This window comes from Lampetra fluviatilis, chromosome 50 (genome assembly GCF_964198595.1).
Source record: "Lampetra fluviatilis chromosome 50, kcLamFluv1.1, whole genome shotgun sequence".
Lineage (NCBI taxonomy): Eukaryota > Metazoa > Chordata > Hyperoartia > Petromyzontiformes > Petromyzontidae > Lampetra > Lampetra fluviatilis.
The window spans coordinates 487,255-511,336 of NC_136324.1; the positions used below are offsets into that span (position 1 = coordinate 487,255).

At 49.4% G+C, this 24,082-nt stretch overlaps 1 protein-coding gene across 3 annotated transcripts; it reads right to left on the bottom strand.

Annotated features, from left to right (window-relative positions):
• Positions 1 to 320: 320 nt before the first annotated feature.
• Positions 321 to 23,793, bottom strand: CRYL1 (crystallin lambda 1). Of its 3 annotated transcripts, none has more exons than XM_078878170.1 (9): positions 23,682 to 23,793; positions 22,222 to 22,298; positions 17,311 to 17,418; positions 14,362 to 14,488; positions 13,681 to 13,842; positions 12,854 to 13,048; positions 6,128 to 6,233; positions 5,217 to 5,323; positions 321 to 3,753 (listed from the first exon to the last, which is right to left on the bottom strand). In XM_078878170.1, the coding sequence occupies exons 2-9, from the start codon at positions 22,272 to 22,274 to the stop codon at positions 3,634 to 3,636; spliced, it is 978 nt and encodes a 325-aa protein (XP_078734296.1). In that variant the 5' UTR covers positions 22,275 to 22,298; positions 23,682 to 23,793; the 3' UTR covers positions 321 to 3,633. The 3 variants fall into 3 exon arrangements, with proteins under 3 accessions (XP_078734296.1, XP_078734295.1, XP_078734294.1); XM_078878169.1 differs by having other exon boundaries at positions 23,622 to 23,729; XM_078878168.1 differs by lacking the exon at positions 23,682 to 23,793 and having other exon boundaries at positions 22,222 to 22,352.
• Positions 23,794 to 24,082: the final 289 nt, after the last annotated feature.

Genomic DNA, 24,082 nt, shown 5'->3' on the forward strand with positions numbered 1-24,082 from the left:
TTCAGAAACGTCGTGATTTTTTATTTTGTTTTATTTCACTTTTATTAATTTAAATGTTTTACCTACGTGACTTTACCGTAAAAAAAAACCTAAGAATAATAAAAGCCTGTCCTGGCCAGAGTGGTGCAGGATGGTCAATTAACCCTGACTGCCAGCAAGATAGGCCCCGATCCAGCAGTGGATTTGCCACACACAGGCGGTACATGCACAGACTGAATTCCCAGCAAAGTCTTTGTGTTACCTATAGCCTTGTGGTATTGTCAAGTGCCCCGGCGTACAAGAATCCATTGTACATTTGCACGAATCTTATCGCGGAAGACAGATTTAGATAGGTATAGTGTTCTAGTCGGGGGCGCTGCTGCCACCCATGAATGAAGTCGGTTTCCATGTGTACATGTTTCACTTCTAGATTTGAAGCTTTCGTGACTGCAAGGATTCATACTCTTTATTTTTTTCGGTAAAGTCACGTAGGTAAAAAATAAAAGAAAACTAAATTAAATCACGACGTTTCGGGCACAACACAAGCGTCCTTCTTCAGGTAAAAACAACGTAGCGAAAGCACAACCGCTTAAGTGTGTCTAAGAGATGGCTGTGACGAGGAATTATATAGTCGCGGGGGATGGAGGGAGGGGAGGGGCCATGGTGAGTGTGTGGGCGGGCTGTGGACTGGAAGGCAACGATGTGAGGAACGGGGAGTGCGCTGGGAGGCAACACATGGAGTTCAAACTGAAGCTTTGTGATGCAGAGGGCGGAAGTAGATACAATAAGCTAAGATTAAGCAGCCTTTTGTTATGCTGCCGGGGGGGGGGGGGGTAAATTAGAAATTCCCAAGCTGAAAAACGTATGGCAATGGTGATGGTAGTGTGTGAAGCTGGGGGTAGAAGACTGGGAATATGGATATGATTATAAAAATAAATCTGAACTGGCTGTCTAGCAGTACACTGCACAGCAGATAAAGTTTAACTTGTAATTACATCCTTCCAATGATTGCTCAATTTGAATCCATCCTCTCGGTTGAAGTTATGTCTATGTTTGTATATCTGGATGGCTTCATGGACAAATCTTTGGTAGTATCCAGGAGGCTTGCAGAGTACCTTGGTATCGGAGAACACAATGTCATGAGAACCAGCAGTATTATAAGTGGTCAGCTACGGCCGACGAATTCGTGCTGCCGTGCTTCAAATCCGACTTGTACTCGCATATTTCTGACTGCATTCCCTACGTTGTCCCCACCTGAAGGACGCTTGTGTTGCGCCTGAAACGTCGTGATTTAATTTAGTTGTTTTCATTTATTTAATTATGTTTTTTACCTCCGTGACTTTACCAAAAAAACCAAAGAGTGTTTAACTTCTTTCGCACCATACGCAGTGAGTCGACGTCAGTCCAGCCAGTATCGATTACGCAAGAAAGCCATCACATGAACTTGGCCACCATCTAATGACACAGGGTGGTACACTGCTCACTGCGCGAATCCGGACGGCAGTCTCTTCAGATCACGACACTGATAAAGCAATTTAGAATCGGGTGGAAAGAGCACACAGACAACCACAATGTTAGGAGAGAAATATAAACGGTTTATCATTTCACATGCATAGCGGTTCTTCTATGGAGACACAGGTTTTCACTTTGAAAACTGTGATGATGACATTTCTTCTCTGCGTGACTCCATTGTAAAACAGCATTCGCTTTTGTTGGATTATTTTCAGGTCTATATCACTCGTATTAAAAGTAAAGATTACATTTCAATTACAATTCACCTTATTTCGAATGCAAACACATACAATTAAAGTCCGGTAATAAGTAGTAGCGTTAACTGGTGTATCTGCTGGATTCTACCAATGACATTTAGGGCAGAGCTGACCTTGGGGAGGCACATCCCACGTGTAATGATGTTCGACATTGGTGGTTGTTACTTGTGCACCACTGCCAACTCGGGTTGGCATGATATACAGGATATATATTTATATATTCACAATGTAATGTTATGTTCACGATGATGATCATCGTGATACCACTTTCCTAATTGCATTGGATTTCACATCTGTATCAGTATTGTTGTTGTGCTTTGCTGTATTTCCAATACAAACATTGCTTCTTCAGTCCTTCAGCCAGCGCAACACAAGCCTGCCCACGAGTCTCATGGTCAGTGCAAACGTACGAATCTGTTCGGCTTATAATGCACATTTACACAATAATTCAGGGTTGAGAAAATGATGTCATATCACCACCAAACCATTAAAATTTTTATATAAAGGATTGATGTAATGGGTAATAACAGTTATTTATGTTTTTAAAGTTATGATTGCGTTTGTTATTTTTTAATGTTAGAAAATAAAATATTTCCAAAACAATAAATGGCCAACATGAATCACGCTGACGCTGCCATTCCCGTGGATCTTACATGGTACGAGTCAGCGAGTATCGCCCCAAGCCCGCAGCCAACAGAGCACCGTCTTGTAAATCAGGTTGCTGCAACCGTGCCGCTGTGCTCCTGATCACTTGCAAGCCGCTTCCCACACACAGGCACGAAATGTCCACAACAGCACACAACAGCTCTCTCAGGCCATGGGACGGGGCTCAGAGGCTCGATGAGGCATCATACCTGATGGTTCACGTTATTTGCCATTAAAATTCATCACGGCTGATCACTGCATTTGAACGCCCAAACGCGCACGCCCAGACTTGTCTCTGCCGGCTCTGTGCAATCGCGGTGTACGACGCCAATGAGAAATTAGCGCCAAGTCCACTCCCCATCACGTGCCATTACGAAACAAAAGCACGCAAACACGGTTCACCAATTAAGCGTTAAGCTGTGGGCGATTGATATAAATATCCTGAGAAAAGTAAATTTGACATTTCCCTCAACCAAATTCCCCCTCAACGTCATCAGTTCTCAGACAGGCTGCACCAGGATTGAGCGTCATGAGCACTTGAATGGGAGAAACTATCTTGTAAGTTTGGGCTGCGATGGAGACACTGCCACTTGTACGTCTGGCTCTTGCACGACTATCACGGTTTCGATCTTCCATCTCTTCGGGGTTGTTTTGTGGTTGGTAAACACGAACTGCCGAAACGCCAGGACCCATTTACCCAGAGTGGACACGAGGAAGTTTGAGCGTAATGCTCTGACACAGCCTCTGTACCCTGAATCACCCAGCCAACTGATGTTACACATTTATTTTCAATATACATTTATATATATTTTTTAAAATATTTCTGCCAATTATACTCTCATTGTAATACCGGCATCCTGCCATTAGACAAAGACGCTTCTATCCAGAAATGATTGCAGCTAAACTTGCATCAACCTGTGGTAGATATCCACTGAAGATGACATCACAGAACTACTTCTGAAGTAATTTCAATTGATATTGTTGCCCACCTTCGACACATACATTTTAATGTCAGCAAATCAAAAAACGCTTATTTCGGAGATGAAGCGTGGGCGATTTAGGTGGAAAAGCAACTTTAAAGCGATGGTTTTGTTGTACAGACACTGGGGACCAGGCTGAAATCATCAACTCGCTACACATGGTAATTTAGTTTAATGGCAGGTGGCCGAAACCTGGATTTGAACCCAGGAACTCCGTGCCCTGGGCCACAAGACAACCACATCGACGCGTGTTGTGACGTTCACGATTTATCAGCGTGCTGTGCACTCTTCATCTTGGCCAGCTCCGTCAGGCGCTCATCCCTCCACTTTCGCCGGGCGCTCAGCGCCTCCTGATTGGCTGGGGTGCGAGCGGACATGGCCTGGAAGCAGCAGGGTGGTGGGTGGGCGGCACATTAAACGATCGCGCGTGCAGTCACCGTTAAATTACAAAATCAAATCGTCAAGCGTCACCGTTGCCACGAAGAGTATCCGACCGTCACAGGTCCACCCTGACCAATGAACCACCACCCACCCAGTCTGTATTTGTGCACGGTGTACCCACCAATTGCTAGAGATGTTCCCAAATCCGAACTTTTGACACATCGCGCGGTAATGTATTCCTAATCTCGCGTACATTCGCTCGCTTCTTGAAGCACGCTCAAGAGCTTCCCCGTATTTAAAGCAACGCATTATCTTCATCCGGTAACACATTCGTGCCGTGTAACCGTGATTTTCTACAGATGTTCACATATCTGAACTTTTCATATATCTGCCTCTGCCTGTGTCTCCAGCAAGTCAGATTTGCATGTTGCACTGCAGGCACAGCTGCACGTCAAGCCACTACCAGATGAAGCCCTCCTAATGGCTTGGCAGTAATGTTTTACATCATACGTCACCACGAGATCAGTGTAGGTTGGTGGAGAGAGCAACTAGGGCCTTTCCAGATATCACTTTCCACAGGTATTAGTCACAGGTGAGAACTGATCTTATGTGGCCAGATTCATAATGCTGTGTGCTAACCACTGCACCACCACTCCCGGCCATCAGTATTACTGCGATGTTAATCACAAAAATGAAAGTTACACAAATCTCCCTTTGCAAAACCGACTTGCCTTATTGGCCTGTCGCCAAGTTTGAAGGACGTGTAAGTTGAAACTGGAACTATATTTTTTTATAAACACTACTGGGTAAAGTTTGAATGTGTCATTAAAAACAAAAATATTATTATACTCACACGACAAACATGGAACTGTGCTGCAAGAATTTGTTAAAATTCACACGGTTTCATTATTTATATATAAATTGGAATCTAGAGATTCATACAAGTTTATTTTTTTCTCTGTTGTTTTGGGTCTTTTCCCCCATCATCCCTCTTTCTGGGGTCAATAAAAATGATTACCACTTTGTGAGGAAGTCAACAGTGGTTGTCCCATGGATCGGCCTTCCCCTGCCATATTGATGAGGAATTTCCACCACTGGCTCAGGATTACAAGCAGGAGATGAGCACCGCATCAATGCTCAAGCATTGAGAGACTTTTAGTTTTCACGATTTGAACACAACCATCTGGTGTGTTAAGGCTGAGTCAACCTAGGCGAGGCCCAGGGCCGGTTCAGATATTCGCCAGCGATAGGGACGTTGGCCGCCGGGTTCGTAATGCAGTGCGCGAACCACTACGCTGACAATTCCCACCAATATGAAAAACCACATCGATCTGAAAGAACCATTATTTGTTTGCTCAATGTATTAGATGTGATTTTGGAAGTTAAGAAATTCCCAATATTCATTCACGTTCTATTTCAATGAGCCACGACTTGTTAAGGCAGTCCAAACGCGTCCACCCACCTGGTCGATGGTGTCCAGAGCTTCCCCAGCGAAGTTCGGCAGAGGCCCAAACGCAGACATGATGCTCGTCATCCCGCCTTGGTAGCGCTCGCAGTAGCTCTTGAAGCCTGCGCGCGGCCAACCATCACAGCGGCTTCACGTGCAGCGGTCGGTACAAGCCCAAGCTGGTCCGATAGCCCCCTGTCACTGCCCGATAGCCCCCTGTCACTGGCGCATCTGAAGTGAGTCACCGCTGGGGACCCTTGCGGTGAGGGTGGCTTTCCCACCGGCTGTTTTCCGTGCCGAGCCAGAATCAGACCGTGATGTGCTGGCCCCCGCAACGCGTCTTGATGCAGCTTGGGGCTAAGCAGAGCCCACGGGGCGGGCGGAACGATACGTTAGTTGCGCGTGACTTTCGTGAGTCCGCGGCGAGGGCACCGTGCCACCCCGTTGTTTACACGCGCCTCGACTTGCCCATTGCGCGCAACGTCGGCGGCACGGCTCGGTTTGCAGTGGAAAAAATTACCTCTTTAAACTAAACTATTTTAATTTTACCCGGTAAGGCCTACTGAACTATGAAGCTGTTTTTCAGAAGCAACCTGGCCACAGATGATACAACAAAGTGGCTTATCATGTCGACATTTATAGCGGCCAAATACTGTAAATGCATGCGGATTCTAAATATGGAGGGAAAACCCGGAGGACCCGGAGAAAAATCCACGTGACTACGGGGAGAACATGCTAACTCCAAATATACAGGCATCGAGGTTGGGATCGAACCCACGGCCTCCTGTATACCAGGCGAGGTAGTTAACATCTCGCCACCGTGGCGAACGTGACACCGCGGGTGCCGCACTAGCCAGGCACGGTTGCAGTGTAGCTCGGTTGTGCAGTGGATAAAGAGGTGATGTGGTGGTGGATGTTGAGGAAACCTTCAGCGTTGAGGTGCATGGTCTCCAGGGGGCCCACGAAGGCGTAGCGAGGGCCGAGGCCTTCAGTCATGACGAGGTCCACATCCTCCGGGGACATCACCCCATCCTGTGGAAAACCATGCACACAATTATACCCCTTGGCTTGGAAACTATGCCACACGCCCTCCCGCATTGCCTTGTGGGAGTCTTGGTACGTCTTCTGACCTACCGATGGAGTTAGTTTTTTTTATGATGACGTACACATACGTCATTGGAATGGGAAAGGGTTAAGTGGCAAATCAAACAATGGGTGACGCCAAAACGATTTCATAATTCGTATACTCTGTTTTCTAAAGAACAGCCTTTGCATTCATAATAAAGGTTTTTTGGTTAGATCGCGTTATTTATAAATGTGTCGCAACCCTCCACCACCCGACACGGCCAATCAGCAAAAAAGTGTCACGTTGACAAAAGACAAATAGTTCACTACTTTAGCCCACCGGTGTGTTGAAGAGTGGATCCACAGCATTTACAATTTGAGTACGACGTTTCGCTGGAGATTACATGTTAAAAGAAATTGCATGTCAAGAGCAAATTCCTATCGTAAAATATTTCTGGAATTTCACAAATGGCTATCAAAGTATTTCCAAACTGCGTCAATAATGATTCAAAACAATAGGAGTAAAGAGTAAGATTTTAATAGTTCTATGAGTAAATCCACCGAGGGCATCACACATTCATGCGCTGGCCCCTGAAGCCCTCTGCCTTGAGCCAGCTGTCATCGATTGGCAAATTCCGCATGGCTACTTAAACAGATGCTTCCTGGCTCACTGACGATCCACACACGTGATGATTCCCAGGGATGAAAGACACAGGATTCTGGCATTTACGAAGCCCACCTTGATGTGGGAGATCATATCAGCTGGCTTTTGAAGGGAAGATCGGGTTGAGTGGAAAACCCATGAATTAATGAAGACGGCGCGGTGCAGGAGGGACAGGAGACAAAGCGGAGCCCGGCAGTCGGGGATGCGTGGGGAGGTGGGGTAGGGAGTGGCGGGTGGCCACGGGAGACACCGCGCGGGGATTTGTGAAGAGCAGCCAGATTTTTGGTGTCCAGTTCGCACGCACGCATTGCGAGCGAACACGGAGCGACGCGCAAGCGAACCGACACACCGCCGTGAGCGTATGCGGCAGATGTTGCAATGCCGCGTCACTACCTCGAGCACACTAATCACTGAAGCCACCAAACAGCAGTGGCCACGTTGCCCAACCAGATGCTGTGCACAGCTCATCTTTGCCGACCTCTCCACGCCAGAAGTGGCAATTCTACATTGCTATGGCAGAGACCAGGATAACGCGAGAATATTCACTCTTGACCTTCCACAAAGCGGTACTATGCTTGTTAACCGTAGAGGTCAGGTACTCAGTATCATCAGCAGCAGCAGCCATGGTCAATCCACTGCTGGATGAAGCCCACCCTCCCCCCCCCAAGCCGTCACAAACTCTTGACAGTTCAGGGGTCGGCAACCAAAATAACAAGCGGCATTTTAAAAAATAATTATAAAAATCTCAATATTTCAAGAGCCACGATGCGTGTTGCATTGGAGACGGTGGTCCTGAATAGAGGAGGTCACGAAGTAGTCCTTGTAGAGCCGCACGCCGCTCCGGAGCTGCTCCATACGAGCAATCCCATTGCTCCACCGCTGTGGTGGATGTCGTCTCAGGAGCAATTCCCTCCTTTGGCTACTGCTCCGTACGTCTCGATGACCGGTCATCATTCCAGCAAGCGACGTGTCCTGCCCAAGCATATTTTTATTTTCTTGGCAGCCAACGTGATGTCCATTATTTGTACGTGTTCTCTTATCCACGTGTTACTGCGCAGCGTGACTCACGACCTCCTCTTGATACCAAGATCCAGGATGGTCGTGTCTATGCGCCGCTTCTCGTGGCAGCCCCAACAGTCTGGAACGCGATCCCTCTGCACATTCGCAGCATCACCTCAATCGCCTCCTTCAAGAGACACTTAAGAACTCACCTCTACAGCCACGCTTTCGAGCGACTCTGAGCTTGGCTCCGCGCCTCTGAGTTGCATTATTATTACTGTCTCACAGCAAGCGTGCAGTTCTCTCCATGCTTCTTTAGCTTCTCTTCGATTTTATTTGTCAATGTCCATGTTTCTGATCCAAATACCACAGCGGGTGATATACACCGATGAAACACTTTCTTCTTAAAGTACATCGGTATGCAAAGTTTAGTTTTGTCAGCTATTTAGTCTCGCTTTCCAAAAGCAATATTTTAAAAGAGCCTCACGATGCATCAGGGCTCATTTCCAAGAGGATGCTGTTGTTTTGTAATGCACGGCAGATTTGCTATGAAAACAGAAACATGATCCTCGAAGCATGGATAAAAAAAAAATCTTTGCAGTAGAAAAAAGGGTGACCGAAATGTACGGTAAAATTCAAATCTACCGGTCATATATCATTAAAAAAATATTTATAAACCGTAGTCAAATCTACACACATTACCCACACTCAATATTGCCTTTCAACCATCCTGGGTGCCGAATAAAAAACGTACGCAGGAGCCGAGTAAGACACGGACGACAGGTTATAGGGCAGAGGTCAGTAAACAAAATAACAAGAATATATTTTTTTTTCCCAATTCGGTAAAAAAACTCAATATTTCTAGAGCCGGAATGCATGTCAATACGAGACGGTGGTGGTCCTAAATAAATGACGTCACGAAGCAGTCCTGAAAGAGCCATCGCATGCAGCTCCGCAGCTGCAGGTTGCCCGCCGCTGATTAACGGCATCAACCGAGACCACAGCAGCTTCTGCGTAAATAAAAAGTTGAGAAAACAAACCGTCTGTCGTCCGTTGCTATCCGCGAATCATTCACCACTCGGTTTGATCCGCGCTCTGAATTGGTCACTCTCGCAATAAAATAATCATGAACCGAAACGCAAGACAAATGCAAGAGGGGGAAAAGAGAACTAAAAGTTCCAGAATATTTTTGCGACGGTATTGCCGATCGAATTTACTCCGCAATTAACGGATGGCGTTTCACGTTACCGTGCCCGAGTGTCAATTACGCGGAAATTTTCTCAATTAATCAGGAGATCAAAGTAATCTAGAAAATGACGTTTAACCTGACCGTTGTTGCCATTTCTACCAATTCGCGGTGTAAAAAAATACACGAGGCGCCGATGGATTTCAAGCACTCCCATGCCATTTCGTCTCTACAAGCATGTGGCTTCAAGCTAAACATTGACAAATGTTTCAGCGAGTATGAGTAAATGCCGCGAGGCTGCTATTATCTTTTGCAAAGTTTTACTTGCTCAGCAAAATCGAATGCAATGATCAATGGGTGGTGAATGGTACAACCCATTGCTTTTGTGCCGACAGAATCGACCCCGGCTGCCTGCATTCCAAAGGAAAGTTTGACAAAAACACACGCACCTTGTGCTCGTCACGGCAACAACAACAACAGCCGCCATTCGCAACTGAGTGGCGGTGATGTCATTACACCACTTGCGCCAGGCTAGGTGCACTTTGAAGCCACGTGAAGTGTCGAAGTCTCACTGAAAGGAGGTGTTATGGGTTGACTGCCTTAGATGACTGGCAGATGCATCACCTGTGCTCCCCACTTGCTGACACGTGCCAACTTGCTGCATCTTCGCTTCCCGGCGCTCCGCTCATTGTTGCCATTGCTAACACACCCACGGCCATAAAGGTCTTGCATCTTAGATGAGCTCAGTTCGGGAACGTTCACTAAATTTGGCGTGGAACATATTTATCTCTCCAGTGATGTTAACACACCAAACTAGCTACTTATTTGAGGCCAAGTCAACTTAGAGGTAGGTCACGACAGGTTCGGACGACCACTTAAAAGCGAGCGTGGCTGGGAATCAAACCCAAGTGTCTGGGTTCGTAAGGCAGCGCGTCGGCTGCCATGCCACCACTCCTGACAAAAACACAAAAGTATAAAACGGGCGCAAAGTGCCTGCGCAAGGCGTGGCGGGCATGGCAGGGGATCGCGAGCGCGGGCAGAGGCTGCCAAAGAGCGTGGGTCACGGGGCAATGCTTTGTAAATTAATCATCAGCGACCCAACACGTGCCAAAGCGATGGGCTCGGCTTACGGGGCACGCTTGACCAGCCAGGCATAGAGAAGCGGGCGCGACAATGAGAGAAGCGAGCGCGACAATGAGAGACGCGTTGGAAACGCGCAGGCGCCGTCGCGACCCTCGCCCGCGGGCGCCACAGAGGCAGCCTCCGGTGCCGAGCACCCACGCTGGCTCCCACCACAACGGCGGCCCTCCTTTGTGGGAGGGCAGTGCGCAAAGCAGCACCGAGAGATGCACGCTCAGAATTCGAGCGGTGGTCCGTATTGGTGGATCGGGCATTGCGTCGTTATCTACGTTCTACGGTCTGTTCTGGACAACCACAGTTGCACACTGTAGAGTTTACATTTTTCATTTGTGCATCATCAGGTATCCGCATCTACTGCTGTGGTTTGTGCAGTGGATGCGGTTTAGGGTGGACCATGAGCTTCGTGGAAGATCAAACCCAGGAATATCTCGGTTGGGTCTTTCACAGGTTCGGAAAGGTTTGCAACCACAGCATTAGAGAGCGCAAGCAGGGCAATGGCGTCGTTCCAGCTGTGAACATCAGTAAGCTGACTTGGGCAGGACACGTGGCTGTAAGGCAAGTGGCCGACGATCAAGAGTAGAGACAGAGTGGCCACCAAGGAATGCGATGCGTCCGAGAGGACGTCCACCGATAAGGAGATGGAGCGATGAAATCAGTTTGCGTGCAGGTTCTAGGCGGATTGTCACATCGCAGGATGTGGAGGAGTGGTGGCAGCCATCCACGGCTGACAATGATGGTATTATTTAAAGATTCTGGTCAGATTCGTTTATCATTATCGAGGGTCATAGAAACAGGAGAAATGTCATTTTACATTGCAGAGTTACTCTGCAATGACGTGGTGACCTGCGTCACATTTTTAATAATTTCACTCTCAAAAACCCAACGACTCAGAGGCGCGATGAAATCACAGACAAGAGGGAAGGCAGCAGCAGGCCAGTGGTGTGCCAGCACCGTGCCCAAGCTCTGCGGTCCTCTATATATTCAGATGTTATCAGCCAATGTAATGCGTGTTCATACACGTGAAAGGAAACCGCAGTACCCGGGGAAACTCCACGCGCGTGCGAACGAGGCAGGCAACACTACTCGCGTACAGATGGGAAAATATCGAGATTCATCCACTTGCTGTACTGCCATCTTCTGACAAGCTAGGATATGGTTCCTCGACAATCACGGGAAGGGATTTTCACGGCATGTGTGATCACCCAACCCTCGCCCCTACGGTGCTGGATTGCAGACGTGCGTGTCGATTGAGGCCTCCCTGTCAAAGAAGAACACAGATCACTCTCCACTTGAACAGCAGCGACTGCATCATTTAGCACGTCAGTCATTCACGTCTTGAGTTCTCTGCCTAAGGGCAGCTGTTTGATTCAAGTTCCTTCCCTCCTCGCCGATCTTGCATCTTCTTTTCATTTCAGCACAAGGACACACTTTGTTTAAGTTACTGAGCTGCACGTTACTTTTTCTATCTCTTGGTCTCTTCCCCAAATATTCTTCTTTCCAGAGCTTCCTTCAGTAAGGCCTGTCCCCCTGATGCGATGTCCAGTAGACACATGTCACCATCTCGATGTTGTTCAAAATGGACTTCTCTGCTACTGCATACTGCAAGCCTTCACCTCCGACCATACACCTCACCCAATTATTTAGCTTTCTCTCAATTCTTCAAATTTGACTTCTATATTCCAGACCATACTCTAACACTTCCTCGATTATTTTCTTTCCATCAGAATGATTTTACCCATTGGCACCACATCCAGTCCTCTCTCAGCATTCATGCATCCGCTGAATATAAAAGCAGACTCAATAGGAGGCCGTTACCAGCCTCGACTTCGATTCCCCGCTCATCCGGTTCCATCGGCAGCATCTTTGTGCCGAACGCCACTTCTACCATGGAAATCCTGACTCGAGGTCTCTCTCATCCCTGAAGCATGGCCTCGTTTAAATGGGGCACTCACAAATTCAAGGAGAGAATGACACAAGTCAAAGTTGAAAAACTGTACACAAATGTTAAACCGCTGGTGCGTATCATGCGCTCTGCTCTAGCTCTCACCAGCGATGCAGACGATGAAAGGCTGCGGCACCCATCACTTAATTCCCACAAAATTTTACATTTTGTCCAACCACCTCCATGTACGTATGTATGTTGAACTTCTTTCGCACCGTACGTAGGCAAACGTGCTAATCGGAGGTTAGGGGGATAGACAACAAACTAAACACAAAAAGCAGTTCTAAAGAAATGAATTTGTCAATCTGGGTGATTTAAAAGTGCATAGCTCTAGTGGCTTCCTAATATCGGAAGAGCGTTCCAGACGGCCACATCTGAAAGCGCCGGGCGATGCAGTGACCGTCTTTGTTCGATGGCGAGCAAAAAGCCGCTGCCGCGAGGATGACCGGAGATGCCGTGATGGTTGATGCTCCTCGACCTCCAACGACAGTGTCGCACACAGTCCGCGGGAATTTCGAACGGGATAGCTGAGAATCAGGCAGGGGAGCTCACCCTTTAAACCCCACTCACCCCCCTCACTCCCCCCCGACACCCATCCACACCCCACCCCACACCCCCCCACCCCCCCCACCGGGCTGTGGATGTGCGGCGCTCACGCGGACGAGGCGCCACGCCTCGGCGATGATGGCGTACTGCACGCGGTTGAGAGCGAAGCCCGGGATCTCGCGGCGCAGCGTGACGGGCGCCTGTCCCAGGCGCGTCATGAGCGCGTGCGCCCGCGACAGCGCCGCGGCGCTCGTGCCGGCGTGCGGCACCAGCTCCACGAGCCGCACGAAGTACGGCGGGTTCACCTGCGAGGAAGACGCGCAAGACCAACGCGGACAAAGGTCGCCCCCCCACCCCGGCGTAGCCTTGACAGGCTGCTTGGGGCAAGTGCTGTTAGCGAGTAGCACCTATGAAGGATGGCGCGGCACACGAGGGGGTGGGTGGCCAGCACCACGCCCGTGAGGACGCACACAGAGCGGTCATATTGTCATTGGTCAAGTTGGCGAGCAACATGTATGGCGGCGAAGTGTTTTTCGTTTTGAATTCAGCCGCCAGTGAATAAACTCCAGGCACGACAATAATGGTGACAATGCCAGTGAGAAATGAACCGGCCGTGATGTTTATACTGCCGGTGAAACGACGACGAAGACATTGGTAACGACGGTGCCATTCATGACGATGATGATGATGCTAACGTGTAATATTAATGACAGACCATGATCACTTCGATGGTCGTTTATCCAGGAAATGCCTCCAGTCTCATGGATATTTTTCAGGAGGGTCTTACCAAGCTTTCACAGTACACAGAGGAGGCGGTCGCGATGATTTGCTACGCATATTCCTGAATGAGAAATTTTGAGGGTCATATTTCAAACTTGGCAAGTTTGAGCCGCGACGCCACCCGCACACGATGGCACAACTCTTGTGATGCTCTCACGGGGTGGCAGACGAGGCAGTTGGCCGGGTATCGTCGCTCGGCGAAGAGGGCGGAGGGCAGCAGGCAGGAGGTGGAGCTCGCAAGCACCGTGCCGGGCCCCAGCAGCGGGTCCAGCTGCCGGTACAGCTCCTCCTTCATGCTCACGTCCTCGGGGATGCACTCCTGCAAGGGAGACACGAGCCGCAGTAGGGACGGGTTTCTGCATCGACATGGAACTTCAATGTGCCCAGCATCTCAAAACGCCTAGCGTCTGATCGAAGGGAACAGAGGAAGGAGAGAGAAGAAAACCCCTTGTTACATCCGAGCCAGGCCAGAGCGGGGCCGTCGTGGTACGGTTTTCCATTGTCGATCTGCTGAGCCGAGCCGGAACCAAACCATGGTGCGCTGGCCTCACAAAAACATCTGAATCCGGCTCGGGGTCAAGTAGGCCCAGAGGTGACGTCGTTAAAAGTCTGACACAGCGTGACTGTGTTATTTACACGCGTGTAAGAACTCGAGCACGGCTCAACTTCCGTCTGTACGTTGAACTTCTTTCGCACCATACGTAGCCAACCGTGCTAGTCGGAGGTGGCGGTGGAAAAAACTTCTTCAGTGGAAAAAACTAAAACCTAGCACCTCCTGAGCTGTGCCGGGCTCGAGTGTGGATCGGTCGCGCACCGAACGAGAGGTTGAGGCTCTCACCTGCACGTAATCCACACCGCTAACCGCCTCCGACAGATCGGTGACGGCTTGGATGAGAGACAGCTGAGAGTCCACGGGCAGGGGTCCACGCAGGGAGCCGGATGCCGCGAGGGAATTGAGGTTCTCCCTGGCGGCAAGACGCAAGCGCACACGACACACATGCTTCGTCATGCATAGATCGGGCACCTTTGGCTTAGAAATCGTGGATTGTATCTAGACGAGGCAAACATCACCGCGATGAGCCGTTGTCAAAGCTGTGGAGCTTACACCGCACAGAGTGGACAATACAGAGGCGAACTCACAATTATAGAAACAATATCATGACAGGTGCTGTGGGCGAGGGCTGTGAATGGCCAGGAGATGTCAGCAACGCAATGGCAATCTTGAATCTGTATGGAGCTTCAAGTGTAATTAGCTCCTCGTATGCGTGGGTCCTCTCCGGGTACGCGAAAGTCCTCCCACCTATCAGTCATTCAAGTAATTGGTAAAACTTTGTAGGAACTCTTAAAAATTACACTCAGAAAGGCTTCCTGGGTAAAAGATATTATTGATAGATATAGTTCAATAAGAACTGCCAGAAAATCTATCATGAATCTCAATCAGCCAATACCTGGTTACATTAAATAAAAACTGGATTTGGCGTGCATATAAAGCATTTGTGCAGAGGTGATCAGTGTAAATGTTCGTCGAGTTGAACTGTGAAAGGCAAAGTGCGTCTCCGTCTGCTATATTGGTATCCGCATCTGTGTTTGTTACCCCAGGCAGCTAAGACAGACAACGGTGGATGTGGTACGGTGATGAGATTCCATTATAGTTCCATGGTTTTAAAGACAGCAGTTCATTCCAACCAGCGTCAGCTTCTGCAATTTGTGTTGATGGCTCCCCCTGTTGGGAAGATTGTCTCTTGCCTGGGGGATCGCTCTCAACGCGTGTTTGCTATCACAGCGTTCTCCCATTTGGGAACACTTTTCGCACAACACGGAACGCACACCGGTATAACGCGGAACGCGCTCCGTTATAATGCGGAACGCGCTCCGTTATAACGCGGAAGATGCTCCGTTATAACGCGGAAGATGCTCTGTTATAACGCAGATGCTCCGTTATAACGCAGTTTCTGAGCGGTCGACGACCAACTGCTCTCTTTAGCTGCGTGGTTGAGCGCGACGGTGATACACGGAATGATACAGCAACACGGCGGCGTATCCTCAGTTATTAGTCCCACCATCTCACTATGGGTGCGTACATCGTATGTCGCCAAAGTTTATCGTTATATTTTTTACAGGAAATTGTTTTCACTTAATGCGTTTTTTGCTTAACGCTGCACTTTTCAGGAACCGCGTTAAACGAGGACTTACTGTCCAATAGCGTCAGACGTGTTAGGGCTGCGTGGTGACGTGTTAGGGCTACGTGGTGACGTGTGAGGGCTACGTGGTGACGTGTTAGGGCTGCGTGGTGACGTGTGAGGGCTGCGTGGTGACGTGTTAGGGCTGCGTGGTGACGTGTTAGGGCTACATGGTGACGTGTTAGGGCTACGTGGTGACGTGTTAGGGCTACGTGGTGACGTGTGAGGGCTGCGTGGTGACGTGTTAGGGCTGCGTGGTGACGTGTTAGGGCTACGTGGTGACGTGTGAGGGCTGCGTGGTGACGTGTGAGGGCTGCGTGGTGACGTGTTAGGGCTGCGTGGTGACGTGTTAGGGCTGCGTGGTGACGTGTTAGGGCTGCGTGGTGACGTGTTAGGGCTACGTGGTGACGTGTTAGGGCTGCGTGGTGACGTGTTAGGGCTACGTGGTGACGTGTTAGGGCTACATGGTGACGTGTTAGGGCTACGTGGTGACGTGTTAGGGCTACGTGGTGACGTGTTAGGGCTGCGTGGTGACGTGTTAGGGCTACGTGGTGACGTGTTAGGGCTGCGTGGTGACGTGTTAGGGCTACGTGGTGACGTGTTAGGAGAGTGGTAACGTTAGGGCTACGTGGTGACGTGTTAGGGCTACGTGGTGACGTGTTAGGAGAGTGGTAACGTTAGGGCTACGTGGTGACGTGTTAGGGCTACGTGGTGACGTGTTAGGGCTACGTGGTGACGTGTTAGGAGAGTGGTAACGTTAGGGCTACGTGGTGACGTGTTAGGGCTACATGGTGACGTGTTAGGGCTACATGGTGACGTGTTAGGGCTACGTGACGTGTTAGGGCTACGTGGTGACGTGTTAGGCGAGTGGGAAGCTGTCCTCTAGGATTGTCGAGTTGATACTGCTGCTTCAGGCTATTGCGGTGCACGGATTAGCACTGGACTTGTGATCCAGAGGCCGGCAGCTTAGGTGCAATCTCCCGGCACGGCAGCTGCAACAATTGCCCACGACTGCCTCTGTCCACCCATCAGTGTTAATGGGAACATGAGAGTTTATCAATTGGCAGGTCGCATTGGGCGAGATAAAGTGTGGGTACTCCCAGCACCTGTAACAAGTCTGTGCAGCATGCCAGCAGAGGCCAAAATAGCCAGCAGAGGGCAGCTCTCGCGAGCTCGCGGTATGTCCAAACTTGTCTATCTTTTACAGAGAGAAAATGCGGGATTTAAAAAACATCTTTTTATTTTACGAGTTAAGGGCCACTGAGCTATGTAGCTCTTGTTCAGAAGCGACCTGGCCACCAATGATTGCTCATCAGTGGCTTATCATGTGGAACGTATAGCAGCCAAATACTGTAAACGCCTGATGTTGATCCTCTCTCAAACCTCCCTATCCTTGGCAAAGTCCTAGTAAGCGTCATTTTCCAATGACCTCCATGACCCAGTGCATTCCGATTTCTTCTAAAGGTAATTCTACATTCTTACGCCTTCGTCAATGACGTTCCCCTCCGATCGTGGCTCACTCTCGCTCCTCGCTCTCCTTGACATGTGTGCTGCTCTTGTGACCTCGATGCCCCCTCGTCGTGTCTATGGGGCGAGTATCTCGGTACCGGATGGCCTGCAGGGCCTTCTCCACGACGCCGGGCAGCGAGTCGTAGAGGCGCACGGGGAAGCCCGCGGCAGCAAACAGCATGGCCCAGCTCCGGCCAATTAGCCCGCTGTAAGACACGCAACACCGACACGCAGGCAGACATTGGTTCGTTCATCACGTGCGGTCGGCGAAGGAACGTGACGCCAATCGTGTGGCCGATTGCCACAGCATACGCATAGACTGCTCTTGCTGCTGTCCACCGGCGTCTCGAGTGATCTGTTTGATCCACGGATCACGGGGGGGGGGGGCGACCGTGGGAGCGGCGCCGTCTCTCTCTGGGGGTCGCAGTTCTCACTTAGGACGTCAAACACCACCTGAAGTGCGCAACTTGCTGGAAAATATAACAAAAAAAGCCTTTGATAATATTAAAGAGCAAATACAGCTCTTGTATTTGATAATAACTGCCCCAGGTTGACCGTTTACACGGTGGACTTGAAATCCAGAGGTCACCGGTGCAAACTCCTGGCGCAGCAGCGACACACAAGAGGGCAAGTCTCTTACGTTCCTCCACCTCTGTCCACCGAGCGGTGTAAATTGGTACCGCCAGTTCGTCCATCGGTGGGTCCCGCGTGATGGGGCAGTGTGTGGGTACTCCACCCTCTTTTAAGACGTCATGCAAGCGTGGAAGAGTAGGCCAAAAGCCTCCGAGTGGAGATCACTAGAGCTCCCTCCCGTGGAGGCCCTTTTGCCAGCAGTGGTGGACTGGGCAATAATGTCAGAGCTGCGTGTTTACGGCTATCTTTGAAAAAAACACGCACACATTAGCAAAAATAGCAACACTTCAAGATAAAATCCGCTACCTGGGGCCCTATCTGTCAATTCATCGTGTTTACAAACTCAATGGTCAATGTTAAATCTCCCTTCACGTAATAAGTTACACAATAACAGCCCAGTAGCTTAATGAATACAAATTAACACGGTAATGTCAAAGCCCCTGTGTGGTGGGGCTCAAGTGCCCAGGACAATGTGATGCTTCTGTCACTGAACACTTTGAACGTGCGGCGTTTAAGCGACTTTGGTCATGGACGGTGGGGGGGGGGGTTACTTTGTGTCAGCACACCGGGTCGGTATCGCTGAGGTCCTGGGTTCATATCCCATACTGTCAACCCCTTATCAGTGCCCCCTACCTCATTACAGACCAACTCAGACCTTATTGGTCACCCCGTGCCCTTGTAAATCTCAACGTTCATCTTACAAAGCCCGTATTGAAACGGCTGTACGCCGTATGGACCCAAACACTCAATTTCCATGTACAACAATACACGTAATCCATACGGGTCGACAGGTATGATATCCACACAACCTGTCATTGAACAGAAGTTTCAATTGCTGTGAGTTCATAGTCTCAGCACAGCCACCAACAACTGCACAACAAAACCAATCACAGTTAAGATTAAGGTTTCACTTGATTTGGCTTATTCCACTTTTGAAAAAAGAAAGTTGTTTAAACGGCACGCGGTGCATGACGCGAGAACGTCAACCGAGGAGACGGAATGAAGAAATCAGCTTGTGTGGAGGTACTAGGTGGAGTAGTCTCACAATCGTGAGAAGTGGCAGCAGCTTAAGGAGTCTCTCATGCAATATGGTATGCCGGACATATTAAGCTTGTGCATTTGATGATCTCAAATTTAGAAGTTTCATTTAACAACACATGGTTTAACTCGGGAGTGATACATTGCCGAGGGTGGCATTCTTGACTGAGCATGAAGGGGTATGGGCATCGTGCTCGAGGGCACGCGAGGCCTTGTTGAAGGTGTCCGCTTCTCGGCTCTCTCCCTGGTGCAGTGTGAAACTCTGCCGACGAACATGAACGAGGACGTGCCACCACTTCGTGAAATGACAGAACACAATTAGGGAATCACTCGTGTTAAAATTAAAGCACATGTTTAACAAGCGTAATTTCTCTACAGGCACAGGTGTGAATTCACTATTCCTTCAATGCACTTATGAGGCACTGGCAACGCTAATGCAATGCAACTTTAGTACTAATAATAGTTTACTGTTAATATTTCACCAACCACAAGTGTCTTAATCAGTTAAGAGTTTAACCCAAAAGCACTGAAATTTCCATACACATCCAACCTGTCAACATGCAAATTCTTTCATGTTTTAAACAGATGAGTTGCTGGATGAGGGTTTCCCCCATGCCGTGTAGATAATCATGACCATACTTCACCACGCTGGACAGTGTGGGTCGGTGAGGTCAAATAGCAAAGAAGTACAATGGAGCAGTGGATTTATCTCCGCTCCCTTCTGGTGCCCAGCACGTAGCGGCGAAGCACGTTGACAAGCTGTCTGTGGATGGAGATCACCCGTCCAAGAACTATCCAGGCTCAACCTTACTCAGCTCGTGAGATCTGACAAAACCAGGCCCATGCCGAGTGATTTAGTGCGAGACAAACGGTAGTACAAGACCACAATGCCGTGTAGCAAGGGGTGATGTCTCACCTACAGCGCTACGCTGCGTTACGAACCCGGCAAACCAGAGTTAAGATTCCCGCTCACGGCCAACAGCGGTGATGATTATCTAAACTGGTCCTGGGCCTCCCTTAGGGCGACTCGGCCTCAAATGAATACCTGGTGAGGTGTGTAAACATCACGAGGGATACCAAGGCGAACAGGCGTGGTGTGGGCCACCCACCCCCTCGTGTGCTGTGCCGGCCTTCATAGGTGCCCGCTAGCAGCACTTGCCCCAACAGTCTGTTAAGGCTATACGGGGGATCTTTGTCTTTGATGTCTGACCTACGTGCTAAATGACCATGCACCGACATCTGCCGAGTCACAAACACCGACAGATTCATGTCAAGTGCGGCATCAGTGGCAGTTAATTTTAGAATAGAAAATAGGAGTGTACGCTGTGTGACATCAACTGTTTATAGATTTCCTTAGTCCAACACTGCTGCAGTGTATTAAGCAAGGGGCTGTCTGCATTAACTCGGTGTGTCTATGACTCGGGGACAGGTAACCTGCGGACTCGGAGCCGCATCCAGTGGCGTTTTAAAGGCTGCATTGTGCCCCTTAACATCCTGAGTATTGTACCGAATTCGAAAAAAAAAGTTCTTCTTGTTATTTTAGTTGCCGACCCCTGACCGTGGGAGTCCAGTTCACCATGGGAGTCCAGTTTACCATGGCAGTCCAGTTCTCCATGGGAGTCCAGTTCACCATGGGAGTCCAGTTTACTATTGGCAGTGGCCGGCAACCTACGGCTCATTAAGGACAGCTGCTTCGTGACGTTCTGTATTAAGGAGCAATGTCTCGTCGTATTGAGTTGTTTGCCAATTTTGTAAACAATGTCTGGTCTTGTTATTGTATTTGTGGACTCGTGGTCTACGTGGTGCACGTGGGGAGCGGTGGCGCAGCGGTTAGCGCTGAGCTGCGAACCCGGTGACCCGAGTTCGAGTCCCACTCACGGCCACCAACACCGTTGGCGATTATCTGAACCGGCCCTGGGCCTCCCCTAGGTCTACTCAGCTTCAAATGAGGACCTGGTGCGGTGTGCGGTAAACATTACCACTATGGAGACAAAGGCGCCGGGCGTGGTTCTGGTCACCCACCCCCTCGTGTGCCGTGCCGGCCTTAATAGGTGCTCGCTAACAGCACTTGCCCCAACAGTCTGTTTGGGCTACTTTGGGATCTTTGTCTTTGTACATCGCCAATGACCGAGTCGGCCTGAATGTCACCCAGGTCCCGTTACAATTCGGATGAAGCTCAGCTGACACGAGCCTGGGTCGCGCTCAGATGGGCGCCCACTGTGCACCACGAACAGGTCACAGCCCACCGGTGGCCTGCACCCCGCTCCCACACCGACCTGCACTCACCAGAGTGGTGAAGTATGGTCAAATATTACCCGTGGCCCGCGAGGGCTTGGGGAGGCTAATCGTTGATCTGGCTACACACACATTAGCAGGTAGTACATGAGATAGTAATTGTCAGTGTGTACATGATCTAGCGGTATCTTATTCCACTGCTGGATTAACAACAGTTTGTAGTCTCGAACGGACCTGTGCATGCCATTGGCAAAGCCTCCCACTTACAAAAGGCAATGCCAGACAGAGTAACTTTACCGTGGTAATTTCTACTGTAATCTCGTCTTATTGTTTAGTTTTACCGTAAAACACTGTCTGGTTACTGCTGGAATATATTCGGTCTTGTATACAGTGAAGTACATTGCATTGTACTGCACTACCTACATTACATTATGTCCAGAGCGATACAATGTGAAGTATAACACTTTATAAGAACGTGTACTCCAGTAACCGCATTGCACCCAACATCGACATTGAACTTGGGATGTTTTTCCCCCCTCACATTAATGTTGTTTAATCTTTGCACATTACTTTGTTTATAGAGTTCACGAACGGGGCAGTCAACACAGCTGGTTATTGACTCAACGTGGCGATTGCCTGCGTAGCATTGTTTACCGGTGATGATCACAACACTGCGCCACTAATTGTTGTAATCGCGTGAACATTCTCAGCTGATGGTGGGTTGTGAGTTCGGCAAAGTTGAAAATCGGCACGTGCGTGTACAGTGCGGCAGCGCGTGCGTGTACAGTGCGGCACTCAGTCGCAAGCTAAGCAGGCGTTGAGCCTGGACAGTGCTCGTGGGTGGGCCACCACCGTGCAGTAGCCAGGTGTCTACAGGCTGCGTGGTTTAGTTGGTGTGTGCAGCAGCGGGAGGACCACACACACACGTGTACACACACACGCGCGTACACACACACGTGCACGCCCTGTGTGTGTGTGTACACATGTACACACACACACGGCGGGTCTGGCTCAGTCCACATGCTGTGAAGTTGTTCTCTGTCGCTCAGGGCGCACGCGAGTTGTGTTACTTGTGGAGTAGGAATCGACACACGTCGTCTTACCTCCCGATGATGGCGACTGTAGTCGTGGCGTCTTCTCCCCCCTGCTCCGCCATAGCTCTTCCTCGTACGCGGAGCGGCTGCAGACAGCGCAGGGTGTCAGGGTCGCCGCGGGCTGAGGCGTCGGGGGGTGGGGATCGTGGGGGGGGGGTGGTGGTGGAGGTGGGGGTCGTGGGGGGTGGTGGGGGGTGGTGGTGGGGGTCGTGGGGGGTGGTGGGGGGGTGGTGGGGGGGGAGACTTAAGGGGCCCCAAGCAGCGCAAGGCCCCCCCCCCCAACTCGAGCCGGGGGGACGATGCAGAGAACGCAACGAGCCAATGAGTCACATCGCGTCTCGCTCCATCGTTGTTAGACGTTTAGCCCATCTCACCGCATGCAGTGCCGGCCCGAGCCTCTTGGGGGCCCTAAGCAGAATTTGATTTGGGGGCCCCCCTCCCACCACGCAGACTCATCTGTGCTAGAAGATTATTGACACAAATGTCACACTATAATGTTATAGCGAATATTATAAACGAATACAGTGAGGTTATGTATTAATAAAAAATAAAAACAACACTTAAAATACTTCACTCTTTTATTAAAACTTCTGAATACAAACGGTCACAAAAAACATATTAAATAAATTATTTGCAAATGTGCATTAAATGTGCAATCTTTTAAATAAAACCAAAATAGACAAACATTAATCTAATCAAAAATAGAATGTTACAAAAAAAAAGATACTTAAATAATGAAAGCAAACATAAGAACAGCAAGGGTTCAACAATGTCAACTGTACAACAATGACCTCAAAATCGTTCCTTCCTAGCTTTTCTGGAGGCAACGTGAAATACACACCTACTACCTAGATAAATGTATATTAATAACATTTCACTGTTGTGGCGGGGATTTAGCTCTGGTGCGTTATATTACCACTTTTATGGCTTATAAAAATATCATGAGTCATGACTAGCTAGCTGCTTCCTCAAGTGACGTGAGCACAATTTGTGCTGCTGCTGCACAAAACATACTGTAAATAATAATGCAAACATACCTTTATCTCGCTCTTTTTTCTCCTCCTCGGTCCTTTTCTTTTTTCTTTTTTCGGCACCAGAGGGATACGTCCTTTTTTGTGACATGGCTTAGGCGTATTTATTATCGTGACGTACAATTGCGCGCACCTGCCCGCGCCCGCGCCCGCGCCCACGCGAATTGTCAATGAGCCGTGACATCCGTGAGCCGTGACAAAGCAGCAGTTGTCGACAGAATTTTCTTGTCTTGAATCATTTATTCATTCATTCATTAATTCATTTATATCACTTGTTTAAGTTATTTAATTGTAAAAAAAAACGATTCGGGGGCCCCCTGGTGGCCAGGGGGCCCCAAGCAGCCGCTTAGTTCGCTTATGCCTCGGGCCGGCCCTGACCGCATGTGTCAGTCTGTGCGTGACATCATGATCATTACTGTAAACTCGTGGTGTTCTCACGTTGACAGCAGGAGGAGGAGGATGAATGTTGTTTAGTGCGGAAAGCCCCCGAGATGTACTGGCACGCGGGCTGGCCCCCCACACCGCCACGTACCAGACCCCCTGGCACCTACCCCGGTCAACTTCCCCAGCAGCAATGCAGGGAGGGGGCACTGCTTGAATTACTGAGGTTGGGTCGGTATGATGATGATGATGTTATTTTATTATTTTATTTGGTGGCTATGCTTTTAGTTAACCCGCTTATTTTTCTGTTTCCTGCAGCTAAATCACGAGATGTGTGAGTTGTCGTTGTTGGCACAATGTCCGGATGTGAAGCAAGAGGCACGGCAATGCCGTGCCATCGTTTTCTTGGCGTCAAACAATGCACAGATTCGTCATCAAATCAGCAAATCTGCAGTCAA